General features: G+C 41.3%; 1 protein-coding gene across 1 annotated transcript; it reads right to left on the reverse strand.

Annotated features, from left to right (window-relative positions):
• Nucleotides 1-1,030: 1,030 nt before the first annotated feature.
• Nucleotides 1,031-12,899, reverse strand: bfsp1 (beaded filament structural protein 1). The gene is made up of 8 exons (XM_074646049.1): nt 12,343-12,899; nt 10,579-10,639; nt 10,000-10,095; nt 8,328-8,420; nt 6,206-6,319; nt 4,233-4,453; nt 2,790-2,881; nt 1,031-2,551 (listed from the first exon to the last, which is right to left on the reverse strand). The coding sequence occupies exons 1-8, from the start codon at nt 12,714-12,716 to the stop codon at nt 1,572-1,574; spliced, it is 2,031 nt and encodes a 676-aa protein (XP_074502150.1). The 5' UTR covers nt 12,717-12,899; the 3' UTR covers nt 1,031-1,571.
• Nucleotides 12,900-23,469: the final 10,570 nt, after the last annotated feature.

Raw genomic sequence — 23,469 nt, forward strand, 5'->3', positions numbered from 1 at the left:
GAATTAAATATGGGAAAAACAACTATTCCCCATGTTTCTGAGGACCCCCTGGAACTCCCTCAAGGACCCCTGTGGGTCCCCGGACCCTTGGTTAAGAACCACTGAGCGACTGAACACACATGAGCAAAGTAGAAGCTAGCTACACATATTTTACACACCACTAGCGTGCACACACAACACTTCGTTGCTATGCAACGGAGGGATGCTGACGCCCTCCTCTGTATTACTGTGTTGTTGTACTCACTCACCTGTCTGGACAGCATGCTGTGAGTCTCGTGCATCGAAGTCCTCCTCCATCACCTATCTTTTAGACTCGAAGTCCATTAAAAAATACATACCTACAACGATACATACACACGGGTAGATGCAACCTTTTTTAACTATAGCAAGGTACAATAATGTTAACCATAACCATACCCCATAACAAAGTGGTCCTTACTATTATTGAATAGCACATTCAATACTTGTTATAAAAACCACTTAAGTGAATTTACAGATAAAAGATACTCAGAAGAGTACTCAGAAGTACACAAACACTTTGTTACAGTTTTCTTCTTTTCATTCACCATTTTTATTCTCTTTGGACTTTCAAACATATTTTGTTTTAAGCAGGCTTAGCTTAATGAGGTCAAATATTTATTATTTTTCCTCACAAATCCTCTGTGACATCTTTTGCTCATTCTGTCTTTCATATCTGAGATCATCTTAGTGTTTTTCTTTTCCTCTTCCTATGCTATCCTTTCTGGAGACGGATTGGGTCATAGCTACTAAATGCAAGGGACATTGTGAACTACTCAAGGTCACATAAAAAAATGAATGAGTTTCCTGTGGATGGTGCACTTAAAATAAGACTCCTTAACCCTTGAGTGAGGGTATGAAGGATACTGTGTTCATTGTTACATACACCAAAAGTATAGGCGCATCTTTAAAAGCCATGTAATCACTATACTATAAGATAAAATGTCTGTTATGACCCATCAAATATGGTGCTTGGTGCATAGTGTCTGTCTAAAAGCAGAACAAGGTATCATTGATGTTTGAATCTTTTGTTTTTATTATTCAATATATCAAAGCAAATTAATACACAGCAAAATTGTGCTGAGGGCAGGTAGTGGCATCTAATTGAACAAATGGGCTCAAAGGGGAGAGTTGGAGTTCTAAGACAGAGTTCAGAGGGGTGGCACAACTTCTCAGTTTTTTATTTATTTATTTTGTTATTCATTTTTATTGGTGGCTTGGAGCTTCGTTTTTTCATTATCCCAAGTTTTCAGACAGTAAAGGACTCGTTGGCATGAGCATGGGTGTTAAGTCGAACAACAACGGAAGTACTTATGGAACCAGCAAAACGTATTCTGGACGCAAGACCAGAGACTGCAAGCAAATGGAAGAGCATTGAATATCAGAGCAGGAATGTGTAGTTGGTCTTTAAGCATGGTTGGTTTCCCTCAGAGACAAACATATTGATCTCATTACAGCACTTTGAGGAAGAGTGGTGTTTATCAGTATTGTCTTCTTGTTAGAGGAACCATGTAAGGACCTTAGTGGAGCTGACTGACTCAGGTGACGTGGTTTCAATGTTTCTTCTTGCTGGACTTCTCAATCATGGTCTCCACCACCAAGGACGTCTCCTCGTAACCTTTAACCTTGCGGCCATCATTGGAGAACTTCTCCACAGACTCCATCACCTCCAGCTTCTCGTAGCTCATGGCTTCTGGGGTATAGCTTCCAGAGCTAGAGCTAGTATTGGTACTGGAACTGGAGCTGGAGCTGGTGCTGGCACCGCGGGGCGCAGGCTTTGGAGTGGGGCCGTTGCCATCCCGGCTTTTCTTGGGATCGGGTTGGGTGGGATCCTTGGGGCCGGGGGGTGAAGGGTCTGGGGTCGGATCTATGGAGTGAGGTTGAGGCTCTCCTTTCTTATGCTTACCTTTACCTCCTTTCCCACCCTTATCATCGTCCTTTCCTCCTCCTCCTCCATTAGAGGGTGGGGTGGGACTGGGAGGCTTGGGAGGCCTGGGGTCCACTATGGGCTGAGGAGGTAGAGGTGGAGGTGCAGGAGAGGGTGTGATGGGTCCGTAAGGCTCATAGGGAGGCATCATCCCATCTATGATGGTGACGAAGATGTGGCCGGCTGATGGCGTGGAGGAGTAGAAGCACGGATCTGGGTAGCTGCCGTCGCCGGTGACGAGGACGTAACGGCCCTTGGTGTAGAAGTCAGCGATTGGCTCAGGCTTCTTGTACTTCCTCATTCTGTCTCTGACGATGTTACAAAGAGTGTCAAAGGCCTTGCTGATCTGAGCTCCGTCCGGGACATCCTGTGGAGACACTCCAGTGAACACAGGTCTCTGCTCTTCCCTCTTCACCCTCTCCTCCTGCACTCGAATCCCCTTCGTTTCCTCATCCGGAGCCTCGCCAGCGGCTCCCCCGCTTCTCTCCTCCTGGCTGCTGTCCATCACATCTTCCGGGGTCAGTTCTTTCTTCTTCAGGACCTTCTTGGCCAGGATCTTCTGGCGGGGCTTGACACTGGTGATATCTTGGATAGCCTGGGTGATATCTGGACACAAATGAGGCCACAAGTCAACTATCTGAAACTGGTAAACTAAGAAAAAGATCAAAATTGTTCATGCAACAACACACTCAAATGTTCTGGGATGCTAAAGACAATAAAGACCTTGTTTTGTAGGACTGAATCTCTAAGAGACAGCCGTCTCTACAAATGGAAGCTGATTGCATGTGCATTGAATGGTGATTCTCAATGTAAACCAGCTGGGATGCGCTCACGGTGCCCTTACCTCTCCCCCTGCTCGATGCAGTGGGTGTGTGAGTGTAGCGGTAATTAGTGGTGAACAGGGTAATGGGAGTGCCAATTATCGCTGAATTCAACCTGCAGGAAGGAGAGCAGTGAAATGTCAGCCATGCAGCAGCCACGCAATCAACAGCTTTGCTATGCAGGCAAATCTACGGAAATCTGTAATTTGTATTTTTCAGAAAAAGAAACAACAGGTAACTTTAAATAACATAAACATCTGACATGAAAAAAAAAACACTGTGCTTGTTGTTGTGCTGGTGCAGTAGAAGAAACATTTGTTTTCACCCAGTGCCATCTGCTGGCTGATTCTGCACCCTACATTAACCTAGTTGCAACAGCATGTGAATGAACGAACCGAGGAGTTTACATTCTACAATTACTCTCAGATTACTCATGGTGTTTTTAAAGGCAAATTCTGATATTTAGAGTCCATAGCTTTAAACATTTTTTTTTTTTTTCACAAAGAAGTGCTTGTCAAGAGGTACAAGATGATCCTTTTGTACCTATTGGATGTGTGAAAAAAGGCCATGAAACAGCATTTAGACCTTCATGTTGGGTGATAAAAAAGTGCAAGGAACACTGTGTGTGTTGCATTTCGGGGGATCTATCAGCAGAAATGGAATATTATATTCATAACTAGGTTTTCATTAGTGTATAATCACCTGAAACTAAGAATTGTTGTGTTTCCATTAGCTTAGAATGAGCCCTCCATATCTACATAGGGAGCGGGTCCTCTTCATGGAGTCCACCATGTTTCTACAGTAGCCCAGAATGGACAACCCAAACACTGGTTCTAGAGAGAGACTTTCACGTGTTTATGTTACATGAAGGCCACCGTAGTTCTCCAACATTCTTGTAACGATACCACCAGCCACTGTCTGACTTCCATTGCTCCTAAATTAGTGTTATTATGGTAAGGATGGCCTCTGAGCGGGGTGAACGGCATTACCACGGTTTTGCACTTGGTGGCTCACATTACCACAGTCTAGATGCCGCCAAATCTTACACACTGTACCTTTAATTAAGTGTAAAAAAGGAATATATTCACACCGTTTTTGCAGCTTTTTTAGTGGCTAGTCAAACATTTGTGCTGGAGTTGATAATGTATAAAGTTTTGGTTACAGCCCTGCGTCCGTCTTGAGAGACTAACCTCATTTTTGTTAATTTTAATTTTATGATTAAACCTACGTATCCTGGTCATAATGTGGTCATGTAAAAGCGCTGTGTATTGCCTTTACATTTATATTGGATTTAATGTGGGTCAAAATTACTGTTTCTCAGCAATTATTTCAGCCTTCAGTGAAGAACTCCATTCCTCGTTCATAGTTAACCTGACTGAAGTGAACCTCTTTCCCAGTCAGGCCTTGCATGCCTGACTGAGTGTGTGAGTGTGTCTCCGTGTGTGTGGAGGGTGGAGGCAATCTACCTGTTGTCTTCGTTCTCGATGATCCTCTTGTACCTCTCCAGCTCGTTCTCCAGGGACGTCTCGTACATGGCCAGGTGGCGACATTCACTGGTGAACTTCTCGAGGGACCGTTCAGCTTCCTCGATCTCCTTCCGCAGAGACTCAATTTGCTCGTTGTACATCTGGATCTCGTCGTCATAAGTCTCCTGTGTGTTTTTGATGGTTTGCTCCATCACTGTAGTCTGAGAGAAGAGACAGAGGCAAGGATTAATTAAGAAATCATTATTTTAGATAAAATGACAAAAGGCCCTTGAGGGGATTTAACGGTGCAATGCACATGCCATTAATAATAACACTAGTTCAGTATGTGTTGCTAATGAAAGTGAAAAGTGAAAAAAAATCATAAACAAGGACAAACATAAAAGCAGAATTTAATTTTGTCCAACGCAGGAGCTAACTCTTCAGCATTTCATGACAAAATTGTACAAAGGAAAACTGTATTTTCAGAGAAATAAAAGAATAATTTATTGCTGTAAAATAATGCTATCCTATAAGGGCTTACAATAACCTTCCAAATAGATAAAAGATATATGGTGCATAAGATAAGCAGAGTGAAGAGCACCATTTGTGCAGATAGCAGAGGTATGTCTTTAGTCACAACCTGTAGGAAGTGAAGAAACACTCACTTTGGAAATTAATGCAAGCGCTAAATTTGATTGTGTGGTATTTTATTCCATTGAACTGAAGCAGTCCAGTTTTTCTCATTTCCTATGAGGAAGCACTGCCTTCACTAAAACTATAATTACCCTTCTGTCATAAGGTGGTCATGGCTGTCATCTAGTGGTAGAATGTTAGCACAACATTATGGCTGCAGGGTGAAGGCCTATTTAATGCCTTGCTAATGCTCAGTAAGTAGGTATTATTCGTTAACTTATAAAACAAAGTGAAATGAGAAAAGTAAAATGAAAATGCCCCTTGACAAATCATTCTAAAAGCATATGCAAACCTAGAATCATTTGTCACTTGAAACAGAAACACCAAGTGTGATTAATATATATTTTTAGAAAAACGGATTGCTGATTTGTATGCTGACTAAACAACAAGTAAACAATTGTTTCAAGTATTTGTAATTGTATTTTTTCCTTTTCATTTTTTTTGTATGTGTGTTAATAGTTATCAGGGTAATAGTTATCTTCTGAGCCGGTTTTGGATAGTGAGATAAATCACAGCCTATGGGTTGTTTTTTTTAAAATTTGAGCTGACACAATTAGTTGATTCATCTATTAGTCGATTAACAGAAAATGAATTGTTAATTTTAATAGTCACTTGAAGTTCCAGTGTGTAGGATCTGGCGGTATCTAGTGGTGAGGTGAGGAGATTGCAACCGAGTGAAGCCTATTCTGTGTGCCAAGCGTGTTGGAGAGATGTATATAAATTATATACGGCTCATTCTAATGTAACGAAAACACAATGACTCTTATTATCAGGTGATTATACACAAAAGAAAACATAGTAATTAACATGGGTTTCTGGGAAATTGTAAAAATAAATTGTAGATTAATCAATAATATAAACAATTGTCAGTTGTAGCCCCACTCCAGCGGAGGTCAGACTTTGGTTTTTGTGTGAGCTCGGTGAAATTAAGAATGAGGTTCACTCTTTGGTTTACTGTCCCGTCTACGAGGACTTTAAAACTTTTTTTTTGCTCAATGACTGTGAAAAACTTGAGTTGTGTTTCGGGAAGGAAACCCATGAGGGTTGGGCACATTGGGTGCACTGAAATAAAGACATCAATCAATCAATCAACAGAGCCGGAGCTTGGACTGGTCTTAGTGGTGTCTGTCTTTCTTCTAAAGGAAATACATTTGGCTCCTTTGAGAAATCTTCTTCAATGTGCCTGTCTGTAAATACTGGCTTGGTTGTTAAAAAAACAAACATGTGATGTATGTAATTAACGTGAAACCTCCTGTTGTCATGGTGACCGTGTGACCCACCTCAGTCTGTAGGCGGTGTTTCTGGGCCTGCAGCTGACAGAGGGCGCTCTTATATTCCTCCAGTTGACTCTGCAGCCCTGGCACTTTCCTCTGGGCCAGCAGCTTCTCCTGTTCCTTCACACATTGAGCACAAATCAATGAGAACATGCAGACAAGTGCAGTGTGTCTTTACAGCATGAAGCACCGCACACACACACAGACTCACACAGAGAATCACACAGCCGTGAGTCAAGTCTTTTTCTGAAGTCAAACTGTGTTAAAAGCTTCACTGATTGATTTTTTTTTAATTTAAGGCAATATAACAATTGTGTTACAAACAGCAGTGATGTGTCCACTAACTGTTTAATATAAAAATTAACAATGATAAATGTGACGCAAGTGGCTGTCGTTAGAGCTTTACTCGTTACACCTGGTAGCATTTCAAATCATTTTAGATCATAGAGTTTATAATATTCAAACATTTATTGGCAGCGGGGTGTTCTTGTGTGAAGCATTATTACGTTTTGGACCAATTTAAAATAAAAAATCCAATAATGACTTTCTATTCTCATTTCCATTTTAGTTTGAGATGCATCATTACTGCTAATTTTATTCTAAATTGTGATGTCCAAATCTCCAAAGCATAGTAAGCCTGCTATATTGGCAAATAAATAATTGAACTAAATATGAAGTTTGTGAAATTGAATGTCATATTTGCAGTCAGTAGGCCTACGCTTCATAAACTTGATGATCATTAATGTAATTAGTTACACCTTTTGCTATCTATCCTTAAGAGCTGATGTATGAATTTGGGCTAAGTCGAGAAGGGGTGAAATTAAGATGACAATTTCATCAATGACTGAAATTTAAAGTCAATAAACATAGATAGGTAACTCATCTTGATCGCGCCCTGGTGGCTGGCTGCACTATAGGTCATAAGTCCCACCCCCTCCATGTTAGTGGATGGGACATAGGCCAAACTAAAAAGTCATAGTACACGTCAAATACATTTTTCCCAAAGATTGTTTCTGTCATTCTAGGTAGTTCTTAACATGCTGATGTATGTTTTCGAGTGTTCATTTTTCTGATAAGTTTGGTTTTAATTAGTTATTTGATGCTATCAAAAGGGGGTGAGATGTCATGATTGACAGCTGTGATTGACAGCTGCTCTGCGTAGCCGGAGCCGGAGTCTAGGGAATTGTACGAGAAAGGAGATGTCACTTTAACCTTCCATAATCATCACCAGTCTGTGTAATAGAACATGTGTCCATTTGATCATAAATGTAGTTATAGAGATATTACGGTTAGTTGTTGTGTCTTTCTAGCCAAACAGCTACTGCGCTGCTAACGTAGCAGCTTGGTGGCTCACGCTAGCGAGCTGCGGCTGTACTCGGCTTGTGATTGGCTCGGGCGGATGTGGGGGCGGGACCTCGATACCGCAGCTCCTGCTCCCCGATCACTACTGCGATGCCTCTGGCTCCAAATTTTGTCAAAATCTCAATTTGACAGCCCCCGTATCTGAGATATTTTTACTTCACTTTTGTACATTGGGAGGAAGTGGAGATGCGTCGTCCATCTATATACAGTCCATGGTTTGAACCCCTATAGATTCAGCTGGACTATTAAATAGTTCCATAACATTATCTCCTCCTTTGTCATATTGTCATTGGATTTCAGCTCAGCACAGCAGCCAAGAGCCGTGTCTCTTCGTCTCTGCCCACTGAGATTTAAACTCAACCAATTAAACAATTTCTGCATCCAGAGCAGCTCTGCCTCTGAGAAATGTTCGTATTCATAAAACTCCAATCTGCTACACAAATGCCACTCACGGCTGGCACAGTTCCCCTCAAAAAATTTGCATGCACAGCCGTTCTCCCTGGCACTCACTTCATTATGTGTCCTGACACTGTCGGCCTGTCCATGTGTCCACTGACTGTGGCTGTGCTTTTTCGCACATGCACGCCCACACGTACGCATGGTAAAACACAGACGAATGCAGAAGCACAGGCGACCAACTGGACTGGGAAGCCAGTAACCTCATCAACCTGAGACACGTAGCCAGGGCTGACACACACATGCAAACACCACCTTCTCACCCCAAGGGACTGCAGCGCACACACAGTGACAACATCAATGACCTCACCTCGGAGATGCCCGCTGACACATTGGGAGCAAGGGGAAGTGTCTGGTTGATCTGCTGTAAAATGTTTACATAGGTCTGGATCTCTGCAAGGTTCTGTGGATGAAGATAATATTAAAGGAAAACATTAAATATACAACTCAGCAAAAGGAAAAACATCCCTGTAAGAGCTACCATTTTGCAAAGTCGAACCACTTACTTGCTTGTTTACTTCGCTCTTGGGTGAGAGAATTAAAGTATCCAATAAAAAAAGGCTTTCACTTAGCTGAGACATATTTATAAATGTTGCTGGCGTTTTCTTCACAGCAAAGAGAGTTTCTTTTAAAATCCATTTGTACAGGTGTGATCTGAGACTCCCTAATAAAGAAGAGATATATTTCCTCTCTCCAGAGGGATACTTCAAAGCTCAGGACCAACAAGCCCGATATTCATGTGAGACGACTCCCTATTCTTTCCCACATAATATAGAGACAGCGGTGCCCTTTGATATGCTATCTCAATATTGCAGAGTCACGGATTAATGCATCCTCAAAAGGAGTATTGGGTGGAAATAAAAAAAGGGGGAAAAAGCTCAGGGCAGAAAGACTGTGGAAAGTACGCATGATGCATTATGTACAGTCTTTTGTCTCAGTATTTTGTGTTGCACCTTCAAGCTATTTCTACTGCACAGAGGGTAATATTTCAGTTTTTGTCTTTTCTGTCAGTACCTGTTAGGGGCAGTGTTACATTTTCTCTGTAATCCTTTCCTCGCAGAAGGTAAATTGTTGTTAAAAGCCCCAGGTACATCCTAACACCTTGTTATTGGAGGAGTAGCGGCCTGGGGGTCAGGAGTGTTCAAAAGCAACAGGCTGAAAGACACACGCTGTGGTCTGAACTAATATTCTTTGATGGGAATTGGGTTTCACGACCGAGTGGGAGTTATCCAATAAATCCATACAAAATATATCACCCTGAGATCAAGGGTACTGTCGAAAACAACAATACAGGTACGATTTCAAAATGCGGTCGCCCTTTAAAAAGCAATACAGTATGTGTGCAATATGAACTGATGAAAAGGAATTATTGAAGCCATTTCTCTGTGAGTGGCTTTTACGGGTCCTGTCTCTGAACGCCATCGATAAGGACTACTATAATGTGAGCATCAGTGCAATTGTGTAATTTCTGTCCTGTGTGTATCTTCGCTCTATAATCAAAACATATTGGTATACTGTATATGCACTGATAAAGCCCAGAGCAGTCTCCACTTGGCCACTGACAAACCAATTGATTTCTGCAGAGTGCAAAACCGTGGTACCTCAAGCCACCACCTGAGTTCCGTTGCTCCTAAAGTAGTGTTGTTATGTTAAGAATGGCCTCTGAGCGAGGTGAACGGTGTTACCACGGTTTTGCACTTTGCAGCTCACGTTACTGCAGTCTTGCAAAGGGAGGAGGGAGAGGAGGGGTACTCAGTTGGTTGCAATCTGCAACCACACCACTAGATGCCGCCAAATCCCCAAAACTGTACCTTTAAGGAACTATTTCTACTAGGATTTCTTGAACAGAAAGAGGTTCTATTAAAAGACGTTTTTTCGGCTTCCCATCCAAAATCTGTATTGTATTGTAGGAGTTGTTTGAGACCACGGAGTTGCACAGTAAGTTAGTTTAATTTTCATGATTTACGATTAGAGCCACTGACCTTCTTGTGTCTATCTCTGGTGGAGTTGATGTCATCCTGCAGGAACTGGGATTGGATCTGGTACTCCAGGTTTCTCAGCAGAGAACTGTCAGCCTCCTGCAGCAGTGGACAAGAACAAACAACAATATGGGGACCCACAGGGAACAAACTGTGAAAGGTTCAGTGTGAAGTGCATTGAGTTCATCAAGAGCCAAAGAACACAGAAGTACATACTGCAGTCTTACACAACTCTTCAGTGTCAAAACTGGCCATCTAAAAATAAGTAAACTCTCAATCTCTGGTATTGTTCAATCCAAATGAATTGTGTTAGACATTTTCTATTCAGCAATCATAAACCCTCTTTCATACTTAAACTGCAAATGAAATCTCTGTATCTTCCTCAATCACTATGTCTAAAATACAACAAAACCAATGTAGTAAAAATATCTCATTTGATTTACTCATTACTTTTAAAAAAAAGACCATCATTTTATGCTGTTTCACATGCACAGGTTGGAGAATTCTGATGCAGACTAATTAAAATACAATTCATTTGTTTGTATGAGTGTGTAAACAAACTTAACTGAATCCATACAGTACCTTGTTCAATTGTTCCAGTGTGCACCGAAGCTGTTCTTGATAATCACATTCATTTCTATATCTGGAATATAAAACAACTTTGGTTATGTTCTTATTGCATGTCTGTGTTGTGTGCTCGCAGTGAGACAGGACAGATTTCTTGAAGCACGACACCTCTGTGTTAGTAATGTGTCAGAGCAACCAGCGTTGGTCAATATTCCTCTCAACTCAATCAATAATGTAGTGCTGCTTTGCTGCCTAAAGACAGATGATGACACAGCCTTTATAGGTCGTTGTAATTAAAGGGTTAGTTAATCTAAATTACAAAAACACTTACAAAACTCTCCACGACACCACATCAATATGACTGAAGTGAATGGAACTTCATTTGCGGCGCTCACAGCATTGAAATATAGTTACTCTGGATAATTCACAGACCTCATTGTGAACAGTTTTCACTGGAACTGTCTTTCAACCAAACAAATAGTCCCAATTAAAACTGCTGACAGTGTTTTCTGTGAACAGTCTCCTAAAAATTATGTTCCCAAACAACAAAACTGCATTGTCAATTACATTTGGAGGGAATTTTTTTTCCCCAGATTATGTTTGTTTTTGACATATCACAAATACGTTTCTAATCAAAGTCTGTGTAAGTCCGGAGCAGGTCGGAGTGGAGGGAAGGGTCAAACAAAACACGGGACTTTCACCCAGGAGACCGCTGTTCTTATCCTGTGTGAAACCAGGGCTGGCTCTAGCCCTTTTGGTGCCCTAGGTGAAAGATTTGGAGCCGACACCATAGGCGGTGGTGCCGCTCTAGGTTTAGGTTTAAGGTTCAACCCTCCCAGAAGTCTAATCCCAGCCCCCTAAACCGCAACACACATCAGACATCACAATGGTTTTAAGACAGAAATTAAGATTTTTATTTTCATAGATAACTGTATTTATCATAGCATAAGTGTCAGTTTCACTACAATTTACACTTTTATTAACAAAAAACTGCGGCCGGGCTGATGAAAAAGTGTGAGGAATAGAGTTACAGTTGAAAAGTGTACTTCTTTCTTTTTTTAATTTATTTGTTAATTTGTTACCTCAATGCAGAAAATATGGAAGGGCGACCACCAGCATTTAAATTGTTTTTTTTTTATAGAGGCCGACCAGCGCCCGCCAGAAAGTGGCGCCCATACATTAACCACGTGTTTAAAACTGTGACCCTAATTTGGGAGAAAATAGTTCCCTCGAAATATAATTGAGAATGCAGTTTAGTTGTATGGGAACGTCATTTTTAGGAGATGGAGTCGCAGTGGATTACCCAGAGTAACATGGAGACTCTTTCTGGAAAGAAATGTTGCAGCATTTTTCTTTCCAAATACTGCTTGACATGAGCATTACAAATTAAATTCCATTTGCCTCCATTATATTTAATGGACTCATGGATATTAATGGAGAAAATGTGTTTTTTTTCAGTGATTTGGGTGAACTGACCCTTTAATTTGCCATTATTTCAATTCAACGTTTATTCTGGGTCAATTGTTTCAAGATGACCAAACATGTTACCGTATTCAGAATGAATTGATTTTTATCAAGTTATATGATAACTATGAAACTGATACATTTGATTGCATCCATTCTGACATTGTTTATCTATTAATTTATAGTTTCCCTGCTGATGGCTGATAATCATCTTCTTTTTGAGAACCAGCACTTCTTTAGGATTAAGGTTCTTTATCACCTCTTCTTAACTCTGAGAACATTTCTATACATCCCTGAAGAGGGATGATCTCTTACTTGCTGGTGAATTCATCCATCATGCGGCAGGCATCCCTCAGCTCTCGCTCCAGCTTGGAGTGGTCAGAGGACAGCTCATGGATGCGGTGCCTGTTGACTTCCGTCTGCTCCGTGAAGGCCTCCTCCAGACCGCTGGCTTCTTCCATCCGCTGCAGCGTCTCCAGCTGCTTGCGGAACACTGCGTTGCGCTGCTCCAGGACGCGCGCCCGGTTGATGTACCGAGCGAAGCGGCTGTTGAGCTCCTGGAGGCTCTCCCAGCCCTGGATGGCTGAGATGCCCGCAGAGGATTCAGAGTCCAAAGGTTCCTCAACGAAGACATCTGAACGCTCAAACTTCTCCTTGCGCACCTCGTGCAGGTAGCTGGTCTTGTACATGGTGGCACGCTTCCCTCCCGTGGGTCGGTGGTATCCCCGGAGTGCTCGGTCCCCTTCGGCACCTTTATTGTGTGAAAACTCGGGTGCTCACCCTTGGTTGTCTCATGCTAGACTAAACGCAGCACAGCGCAGGCGGGTGGCGAAATAGCCCCCAAAGCCTCCCCCTGGCTGCGGCCGCGCACGCGGCCGAGCCTGGGGCCTTCCACGGTTTATTGTTGCCTTTTGTGGCAGAGATTAGAAAAGCCATGATGACAAAGCAGAAGCACGAAAACAAACAATTGGCAGGCCCGCGAAAGCACTGGGCTGTCACACGGCATTATTTCGGTTCTTAGTCAGCTGCTTTCTAGATCCCTGTTTGATATGGCAGATTGGATGGTGGCCCACCACGGGACAGAGGGGAAATTTCGTGCAGTGCAATTTGTGTGGACTGTGTAGAACTACTCTTGCCAGAAGTGGCCAAGTGTTGACACACTGATTATACACTGGAAACAAAAACAGTTTGTTTACTAGTGGCTACTAATTGTGTTGATCTCAAAAAACATTACACAAGACACCTGAAATTACAGAAATGTATTCATATTTTGTGATAAGCAGACAGCAGGGCCATCATACCATATAGTGAATGTTTAATAGTCGTTGTGTTAGTTTTGTTTATGTTAGGGCTGTCAATCGATTAAAATATTTAATCCAAATTTCGCAAAATAATCACACATTTTGTATCTGTTCAAAATGTACCTTAAAGGGAAATTTTGTTAAAGTATTTAATACTCTTATCAACATGGGAGTGGGCAAATATGCTGCTTTATGCATATGTGTATATATTTATTATTGTAAATCAATTAACAACACAAAACAATAACAAATATTGTCCAGAAACCCTCACGGGTACTGCATTCAGTTTTAAAAAATATGCTCAAATCATAACATGGAAAACTCAAGCCCCAACAGACAACAACAGCTGTCAGTGTGTCAGTGTGCTGACTTGAATTATCATGTCTGTAAAGAGGAGACTCGTGGGTACCCACAGAACCCATTTTCATTCACATAACTTGAGGTCAGAGGTCGAGGGACCCCTTTGAAAATGGCCATGCCAGTTTTTCCTAGCCAAACATTTAGCATAAGTTTAGTGTGTTATTTAGCCTCCTTCGTGAGAAGTTAGTATGACATAGTTGGTACCAATGGATTCGTTAGCTTTAGAACTGAGCCCGCTACAACCTAAAAATCGCAAGTTGCGTTAATGCGTTAAAGAAATTAGTGGCGTTTAAATGAATTTACGTTAACGTGTTATTATCGCGTTAACTTTGACAGTCCAAATCTATATCCAAAATAAAACCAAAAATAACACTAAAACTAGACTGGCACTCGGAGAGCACAGACCTCCGCCAAGGTGCCTGACTTTAAAAACAGATCACAGCTCACAGCTGGTGGTACCGTGAGGTGGTCGGCTTATTATTAACACGGTGTGTTTCCGTGTAACGTATCGCCTGCCTGGTTATGTCTGTATAACGTTACACTACATTGTCTCTCATCCCGTCATCTACCGCTTTTTTCTTTCTCACCTCGGACGGCCGGCAGCTCCCGCACCTCGAAGTCTCATCACACATCCACACACATATCTCCCTGCTCTCAGAAGGAAGAAGGTGGGGTCACGCGTCATCAACGCGTCATCAGTCACACTGCGCATGTGTTATACCCTGTGGTCTTAATGCTCAGGCTGATCGGAATCCTTAAAAGAAATCCTCAATCCGGATCGCCACCAAAATGTGATGGATTGTTCATTGTGCCACACCCTATCCCTCCAAAAAATTTCATTCAAATCCATCACAAACTTTTGGAGTAATCCTGCTAACAGACAGACAAACAAACAAACAAACAAACAAACAAACCAACGCCGATGAAAACTTAACCTCCATCAAAGCCCTTGGCCTTGGCGGAGGTAATAAGATCCTTGGCCTTGGCGGTGGTAAAGAGTTTCAAAAAACAACAGATTGAACTGAGCAACTAAGGGTGTAGCCATGATCTAAATTTGTAATAAAAGTCTCAATTTTCTACACATTATGTTGTTTGTTTTAATAGAAACAATCAAAGAAAAGAGCCCATTTTCAAATGCATGCATATGTATGCGGCAATGTTTGTGTTTTGCTGGGAAGATGGCTCTGGAGCTGTAATATCTCAGCACTTTAGATTTTTAATAACAAGAAAAAGAGCCAAGTTGTTCTCCTCAATGTGCTTTTAGCTGACATCTCTATATTTCTTTATTTCCCTTTTGTATTTCCGTTCTTTCTCTATGCACTTATAATAACATTTAGTGGAGATGAGAGTAGGAGAGCTTCTGCTCTGGCTCGCTCTCTGCAGGCTGTGGGACAAGGTCAGTCGAAATGTCCCTCTAGACAGATCCAGCAAGCTGTAAAACGGCTGAATGAAACACATGTCAAATGACTTTACATCAGCATTTCAGCATATTCTGGCCCCAGCAAAGTCCACGGCTCAAGGGCAGACTGGGATAGCTAAGCTGCAGTATGGAAAATAAGCTACTAAACAACAACTTCATGGACGTAATGGAGATAATAATGCTATACGTTCTCATTCAAACCCTACAGGTATGCTTTTCTTTCACATTCACAGTTATTTGATCGAATAAATATAACCAGAGATGATGTGATGACCTTTAGGGATAGTAGTCTAACACCTTTTGTTCAGCATCAGTAACTCAGTGGTTGTTCATGCTGGATCTCTCAAACTTTGATACACAGTACCCATATTTGTCTACTGCAAATAAAACTCACTTGGACGTCTACTTCACAATCACACATTATGTGAGTTAATACCAAATGCAAAGAGTTCCATTGGTACAACCTACCTCACTACTGGGTTTTAACACTTGCTAGGGATAGATGTATAACAATAAGAGGTAATTTGTTGAAATAAGATCCACGCTACCCAATTTATGCAAGAACTCTACTGAACAATAAAGAATACACTGTTTTGAATTAAGTGAACAATTTAAAGTGAAACACTTATTTCTTATAAATTGTATAACTTTAAATCATGTCACATAGGCCAACGGGTTCAATCGCTGTCACAGTTGTGGCAAATGTAGATGAGTCTCCCTGGTTGCATGGTTGCAGGCTTTATGGGCCCAGAACTGACTTTTAATGAACAAAAACTATCCCCACTCCTAGCAGCTATTACATAGCTAACCGTTTTAGCATGTGGGTTTGAAGTTAGCATGAATGCAAAGCATCAAATTAAACTAGAGAAACTGCTACTTAAGGTTATGTAAATCAAACTTTGTATCTATAATACAATGAACGCTAGGGGAAAAATAATCTTGATAAAAAAAAAATGTACTTTCTTACCTAAAAAAAATGTACTTTCTTACCTGAAAATAAATTTTTAGGTCGTAAAATCGACAATCCATAATATTGCTCACAGAGACATGCCGCTTCTCCTGTCAGCTCAAAAAGCAAATGGGAGTGTACGATAACGATGCCATCACTGCAGCTCTTTTCTGATTGGTCAAATTGACAAGTGTTAAAATTAACCCAGTGTTATAGCACTCCCCGATCTCCCCTAACAACTTAGTATACAAAAAATAACTTGATAAATGAGCCAATTTAGTTTGTCAAGTACAATCGACAGACATAAAAAGCAACACATTTGTTGTTTAAAATCATCCTCTTACCCATTTCCTTCCAAAGCTATGATTTCTGTGAATATGTGTGGTATATCACTCATATTCTACACACATATTCTACTTGAAAAGACAGGGGAAAAAAAGCTGAATTTAAAATTGCATTCACACCGTCTTTCTGTTGTTTAGCATTCAGCACTTTTCCCACAGTACCAAGACCGATCTCTCTGAGGACGCCCAGCTCCGTGCTTGTGTGCATCTCCAGGTCTATGCAGGGATCAGTCACTAACGAACTACCTGCATCATTTCAGTATTAAATCAATCTGTCCTCACATGCCATGGAATGACTTCTAAAGCCTTCAGAGTGTCCATGTGACGTTTCCACGACGTGCAGTGATTTCAAACAATGAGCACACTGAGATATTGTTCATCTGTAGAACGTACAATTTGCAAGTTATTGTGTATACTGCATGACATACACTGGTATGGCGCCTTTCTACTCTTCCCATTACTCAAGGTGCTTTACACCACACGCCAACATTTAACCCATTCACACACACAGTCATACACTGATTGCAGAGGCTGCCATACAAGGTGCCACCTGCCCATCTGGATCTAATCTACTGCCCAAGGACGCTACGACATGCAGCCTGGAGGAGCCGGGGATCGAACCGCCGATCTTCTGATAAGTGGACCGCACGCTCTACTTCCTGAGCCACAACCTGACATTTCAGTGTGAAATTGGTTTGACATCCATTTACACATTGCAAACTGTGGCAGGAGGAAATGTGCAGTGACGTTTAAGGTCACCTCTGAAGTGCAGCCAGTTAGAGGAGTTGATTTGGAAGTGATTCCCAAACGTGTATTTTGTCTGTGATTGGATTAGAAAGAAGGACTCCCGCCAGCATATTAATCCACTCCTGTGTCCGACAGAAGCAAGTAAACCCAGCCGGATGTTGGGTAAATTACTGCCCCACAAATCCATTTACAAATAGAGACAGAATGAACCAGCAAATGATAAAGAAATACAGGGGGAGACCATTAAATGCCCATCCCTTGATATTATTAAGTGTCATAGGGAAAATGACTAAGAAGTTGAATTGTCAGACGAGGTTTGGAGGTCCGTTCTTGAACGAGTCCATACTTCCTGTATTCGGTTCCGACACAGGCCCTACAGTTTAAGGACATGTCTTTATCCAAACAACAGGCTAACTCAGTAGCCTTTGCTTCTCCAGCAGCTAGACGTCTAATTGGATTCATTTGGATAGATGTTATTATTTTTATTTATTTTTTGTATTGTCTATAATTGACTTTTTTAATCTTGTTTACTTCTATTAAAGCTGCAGTTGGTAGAATTGGAGCAAATAAGATTAAAACAAGTTATTTTTATAAAACGGTCACTATGTCCTGACAGTAGTGTATGAGACAGGTATTCTAAAATACCGGTCTCCTCCGGTGCTCCTAATGGCATTTCAAAGATTGGAGGAAAACAATCAATCACAGTCAAGCTGGAGCCTGACATCTCTGTGCAGGTGTCAGTCACTCGCGAACTCCGATGAAATGGTCAAACTAGACAGCGCTGATCAAATATGAATCAATATTCTGTTTGTTTGTGACCCGGTAGCCATGTTGAGATCAGTTGAGGAAATACCAAGCACCGCCCACCAGCTGGAACAATCTTTTTCATTTTACAGCTAAACAGTAAACTGCAAGATGTTTCTGAAAACATTTAACGCGAGAAATAGGCATTACAGTAACAGAATATTGATTCATAGTTGATCAGCGCTGCCTAGTTTAACCGTTTGATTGGAGTTTGCGAGTGATTGACAGTTGCCTCCGTTGAATGAACAGCCAATAGGAACGCTCTCTCTCTGAAATTACCTGTGATTGGCCAAAGTCTCCCGTCACGGGCTAGATTTTTTAAAGCCTGAAAACAGAGCCATGAGGAGGTGCAGAAGTCTAGTTTTCTCTCAGAACACTTGAATTACAATATGCTGAAACGTTATTATGGATTTTTTGCCGAATAATGCCAACAATATTCTGCCTCCTGCAGGTTTAAGACCTCTAAGATTATCATGATTTGTAATTCTCTCTGAAAAAGGTACACTTTTTTATTTTTATTTCCGTCTGTTGTCTGAAATAGAACTGCTGCTGTAATGTTTTTGTGCACATTCTTGTGTTATATTGAAAATCTATAAATAAAGTGAAAACAAAAATAATTGGGGGAGGTGTGGGGTGTGGGGAGGGGGGGGGGGGGGGGTGAACCCCAGTTTGAATGGTTAGTATGACTGTGTCTGCGAATACTGGCAGAGAGTTTTTGGAAGAATACTCAGTGTTCCCAGCAGAATTGATATTTTGCCAAACAGACTGCCTCTGTTCAGATTTAAACCCCATGTATCTGTATAGATTCGGTTTTACTGCTGCTTATCCCTCATAACACTGTCGCCAATAAACCACGTAGCGTTCCGTCCAACCTCAAGCAGGGGCAATACATTAAAGGTATTGTGCATATTCTTCATGGCTGAGGAGAGAACGCCAGGATCCCACTCCCGCCATTTTCCATCTATATTCATCGGTTACGAGTGGCAATAAATCTGAGACCCGGTTAAGATTAGAGAGCTGTCCAGAGTTGGAAATGAGAGCCTAGTGTTTATCCTGCTGGTCAGGCCTCCTCGGCTGCAGTGACAGACACAAGCAAGGCCGAGCAAGTAGCCCCTAATATTTAGAGGCTAATAAAAAAACAATAGGAACATGCAAAGGCAGTTCTCTCATCTATTGTGTGGCGAGTGTAGGATGTGTTGAAGTTCCAGAAAGGAAAATAAGAGCTTTTTATCTTCCTGTGTCCATTGTATGTGACAGAAGGAGTTGTCTGCTGGTTCACTCGTGTCTCTTGATCTCCGTTATTATGTTTAAACTGCACTATCTGCGCTGCGCTCAATGAGACAGGACACAAAAAGCCATCTCACCGCCGCTGACAGATGATTGTCAGAGGCGATACAGAGCCCAGCCGTGCTAGCTTTCCATCACAATAAGGAATTGATCTTGTGAAGTCATCAGTGCGTCTGTCTGCGCCTGTTCATCTGCTGTTCAGGATGGTTAACCACAGAGATAAGGCACTGACAGCTTTCTACAGCTCTGTCTATACGTTGAACCCCCCAACCGGAAAGAGGGGCGGGAAAAGTCTTATAGATTCGAGAAATACTGCAGTTTATCATCAACCCACTCGATCTAATGAATCTAAAGGCTTATTAAAAAGAAAGAATGGAGCCTTTTCTCACAGCATAATGAGTTTAAAAATTGTATATTCCATATTGATTACTTTCCCCAAAGCCACTGTGTAATCATTGTCAGTAACAGCCATCGCCACTGTGAATATCAAGGAGAGCAACCACACTTAACACTTAACACTTACATGACACTATTAAATATGTACATTTTTATATGTGCATTACATGAGAACTAAACACATTCAAATTGAAAGGAAAACTCACCCCCAGGGGCTCGTACACTGTCAATCATTTTAGATATTCAGCCAACATTAGAACATTAAAGGTGCAAAGCTATAATATTATTTTGTTGAGGATAAGTTTATTTATTTTAATTAGTCATATTTTGTTGAATTAAAAATTGTAGTTGGTTAGTTTGTTAATCCTTTATTTAAATAACACTTTCCTCAATAGGCATTAGTTCCACATTAAAGAGAACAGCAACAAGTGGTGTTCAAAATGCTTGAGTAGGCCTATAGGTTTTAAAGGCTTCCAAAGGAATGAGTGATTTCGGTGCCTGTTCCTGCTAACTACGATGCTACATCAGAATGAATGTGGAATATGTAAACAATCATGCTCTTGTATGCTTTCCTGTAGAATTTGCATTCGAGTTTATTCCCCTTCCATTTATTTCTAAGGACCTACTGAGAATGGCGCTTCGCAAAGTTCGGCATTCGTAAGGGACAAAAAAAAAAAGAGAGGGGTCATAATTTGGACATTTTCAACTTTATGCAAATGAGGGCGACATTCTCCTGGCAGCTAAACTGACAAGAAAAGTCTTTGGTGAGCCAGTGATTTTAGTCGTTTCCTGCTGTAGATACGTGTCTGTGTGGACCCCTCTGTATGTCCTGCCAGGATTACAGATACAAACAGAATTGAACACAACACAAGAGCTAAAAGCAGAGTGGTTATTACCTCCGCCAAGGAGCATAAAGTGGGTGCTGCAGCACCCCCTGCATTTTCTGAAGCCCTATTGTTTCACTCCAATGAAAATTTGGTTTTGTCTTTCTTTTTTTTTCTTTTTTTTATATATATATATATATATATAAATATATAAATATATTAAAATGTTTTTTTAATACTGGGCTATTTTGTGTTTAGAGCAGAGAGGGTGGAGATTTTATTTTGATGTCTCCATATTTTCAGTTAACGCAACAATGCGTTACTGCAAATTCATTTTAACACCACTAATTTCTTTAACACGATTAACACAATTGATCTTTCAGAGGTTGTAGCGGGCTTACTTTTACAGCTAGAGTAAAGATACTAGAAAGTAGAATCTAGGAAACCTAAGGAATCCATTGGTACCATGTCATACTAGCTTGTCACAAAGGAGGCTAAATAACGCTCCAAACATGCGCTAAATTTTGGCGAAGGAAAAACTGTCCTGGCTATTTTCAAAGGGGTTCCTTGACCTCTGACCTCAAGATATGTGAATGAATATGGGTTCTATGGGTACCCACAAGTCTCCACTTTACAGACATGCCCACTTTATGATAATCACATGCAGTTTGGGGCAAATCATAGTCAAGTCAGCACACTGACACATTGACAGCTGTTGTTGCCTGTTGGGCTGCAGTTTACCATGTTATGATTTGAGCATATTTTTATGCTAAATGCAGTACCTGTGAGGGTTTCTGGACAATATTTTAATCAATTGACATCCCTAGTATAAACCAATCACTTTTGCCTTTGCCGATTGCGATGACGCACCCACAGAGGGACATCATTTCTGTTATGAATGATGCATGTAGCAATAGATACAGTAGCTGTAAAAGTTTGTAACTCTGTATAATTCTCAGTTTACCAGTGAAGTGTATTAGCTGTACTGCAGAGTAGGAGTCCTTGTTAACAGTGACAAACAGAGTGACAGCTGTCTCATAACTCCCCGGGCTGAATGCACATCGAAAGATCCACTCTTGTCTCCTACATTATTATAAACCATAACAACCTGGTTATGTGTGACATCACCCATACACTGCCTCACTCCCTCCTCTCCTCGCAGTTCTCATGCATCAGCTCCGTGTTGTTAACTGTGTAGTTGCTGTGGCTGCTTCGACATACAGCATGTTGGTGTTCAAGTTTGCTGTCTGTTGTAGTGTAAAATTATGTTGATAACTATTAAATATAAATGGTCCTGGCCATTTAAATTAGTATAAAAAACATGTTGCGCAGCATTAAGAATGACGTCATTATAGAATATAACATATCTCAGCACCCCCAGCTCTGACTGGCTTCCAGCATCCCGGCCAAGGAGGCTATGGTTTTGGTTCGGTTTGGTTTGTTTGTTTGTTTGCTTGTCAGAAGCACTATAGAAAAATCACTCACAGAGCTGATACAGGCATTATTTTTCACTTATGGAAACGGCCTTCACGGATGTCTGTGCTCTCCGAGTGCCCTTCTAGTTGTACTTACATCCACCAAGTGACCATATAAATGTTAATGTTGCTCCATATCTGCTGGAAGTGTAAGTATAGGCAACTGTGTGCTGAAAGTGCCCCATATCAATTTAAAAGGTGACAATGTTTCAGTGTTGTGTTACAGCTTGTTTACGCAGCCCCCAAGTGGCCAAAACTATCAGTCAGTTATTGCAGGTTTAATGTAATGTTTAAAGGGTACTTTTTCAACCTGGACCCTATTTTCCCATGTAACCCATGTCTGAAATTGGTCCAGTAATGAAGGAGAGCGCTGTACACGGCAGCTGCTCATTGGCTGCGATATGGTGCTATTGGGGCAAGGTGGCACCGTCATTCACATTCACTAATAGTGCTCGTTTTTGCCATGACAAGCTCTGATTATTATTATAAATGTCTGACATTGTGGAAAGAGTCTCGTTCTGACATCTGGCGAGGGGATGTGTTGCCAGAAGACGAGTGCCAGCCGGGCAGAGTTTGTTTTGTTGGAGTACAGAAAGCGTAGTTTAGTGTTACCTAAGAGATTTTCAACGTCACGGCTGAATATTTTTTTTTTTTTTTAAAGTTATTTTTTGGGGTGATTTTTAAGTATTTTATTGATAGGACAGTGGATAGAGTGTTGGAAAGGGGGAGAGAGAGAAATGACATGCTGAAAGGACCACAGGCCGGATTCGAACCCGGGTCCACCGCTGCTAGGTCTGAGCCTTGGCGATACATGGGCGCTCGCTCTACCGACTAAGCTAACCAGCCGCCCATGGCTGAATATTTAGATGATTTCGTGGATGAGGTCCTTGAATTCGTTGGCAGCCCGTATTCATTTGAGAAAGTATGGATATTCAGATTTCACAATGAGACTTAAGCTGGACTTGGACACAATCACAAACAGAGCAAATCAAGCAAAAAGTAAGAAAAATGTTTTATTTCTCTGTAGAATCCTTTCCATAATTTTGTCAGACACTTATAATAACAATCTGAGCCTGTCAGTCGCAAAAGCAAGCACTACATTGACGCTGCTCACTTGCCCTCGCAGCTCGTTTTTGCGGGTTATCCCTCAATACTTGACCAATTTCAAAAGTTCGAACATGCAGTACAATTAAATAATGTGAGAAGAGAATGTATCACCTGTAAGAGGCATATGATATCATCATAGAGTGACTGCATGTGAATGTCATGTGTTATTTTTTAGAAATCTCTGCTTCCTCCATCAGTCAGTCTTGTGATGTGTAGACTATTGTAGTCTATTTATGGACATCCATTTAGCTGGTGAACTTTCAACTGTTTCAGCCCTCGTGAACCTGCTTCTCTCACACCTCCGGAAAGACTATGTGCTTTCTCCACCTGACTTCATCCTCAGATTCCTCTCTTGAGGCAGAAGAGAAACACACACACACACACACACACGCACCAACCCACACACACACACCCTCCTCCTTTCTTCG

The sequence above is a fragment of the Sebastes fasciatus genome, chromosome 9 (genome assembly GCF_043250625.1).
Source record: "Sebastes fasciatus isolate fSebFas1 chromosome 9, fSebFas1.pri, whole genome shotgun sequence".
Taxonomy (NCBI): Eukaryota; Metazoa; Chordata; class Actinopteri; order Perciformes; family Sebastidae; genus Sebastes; species Sebastes fasciatus.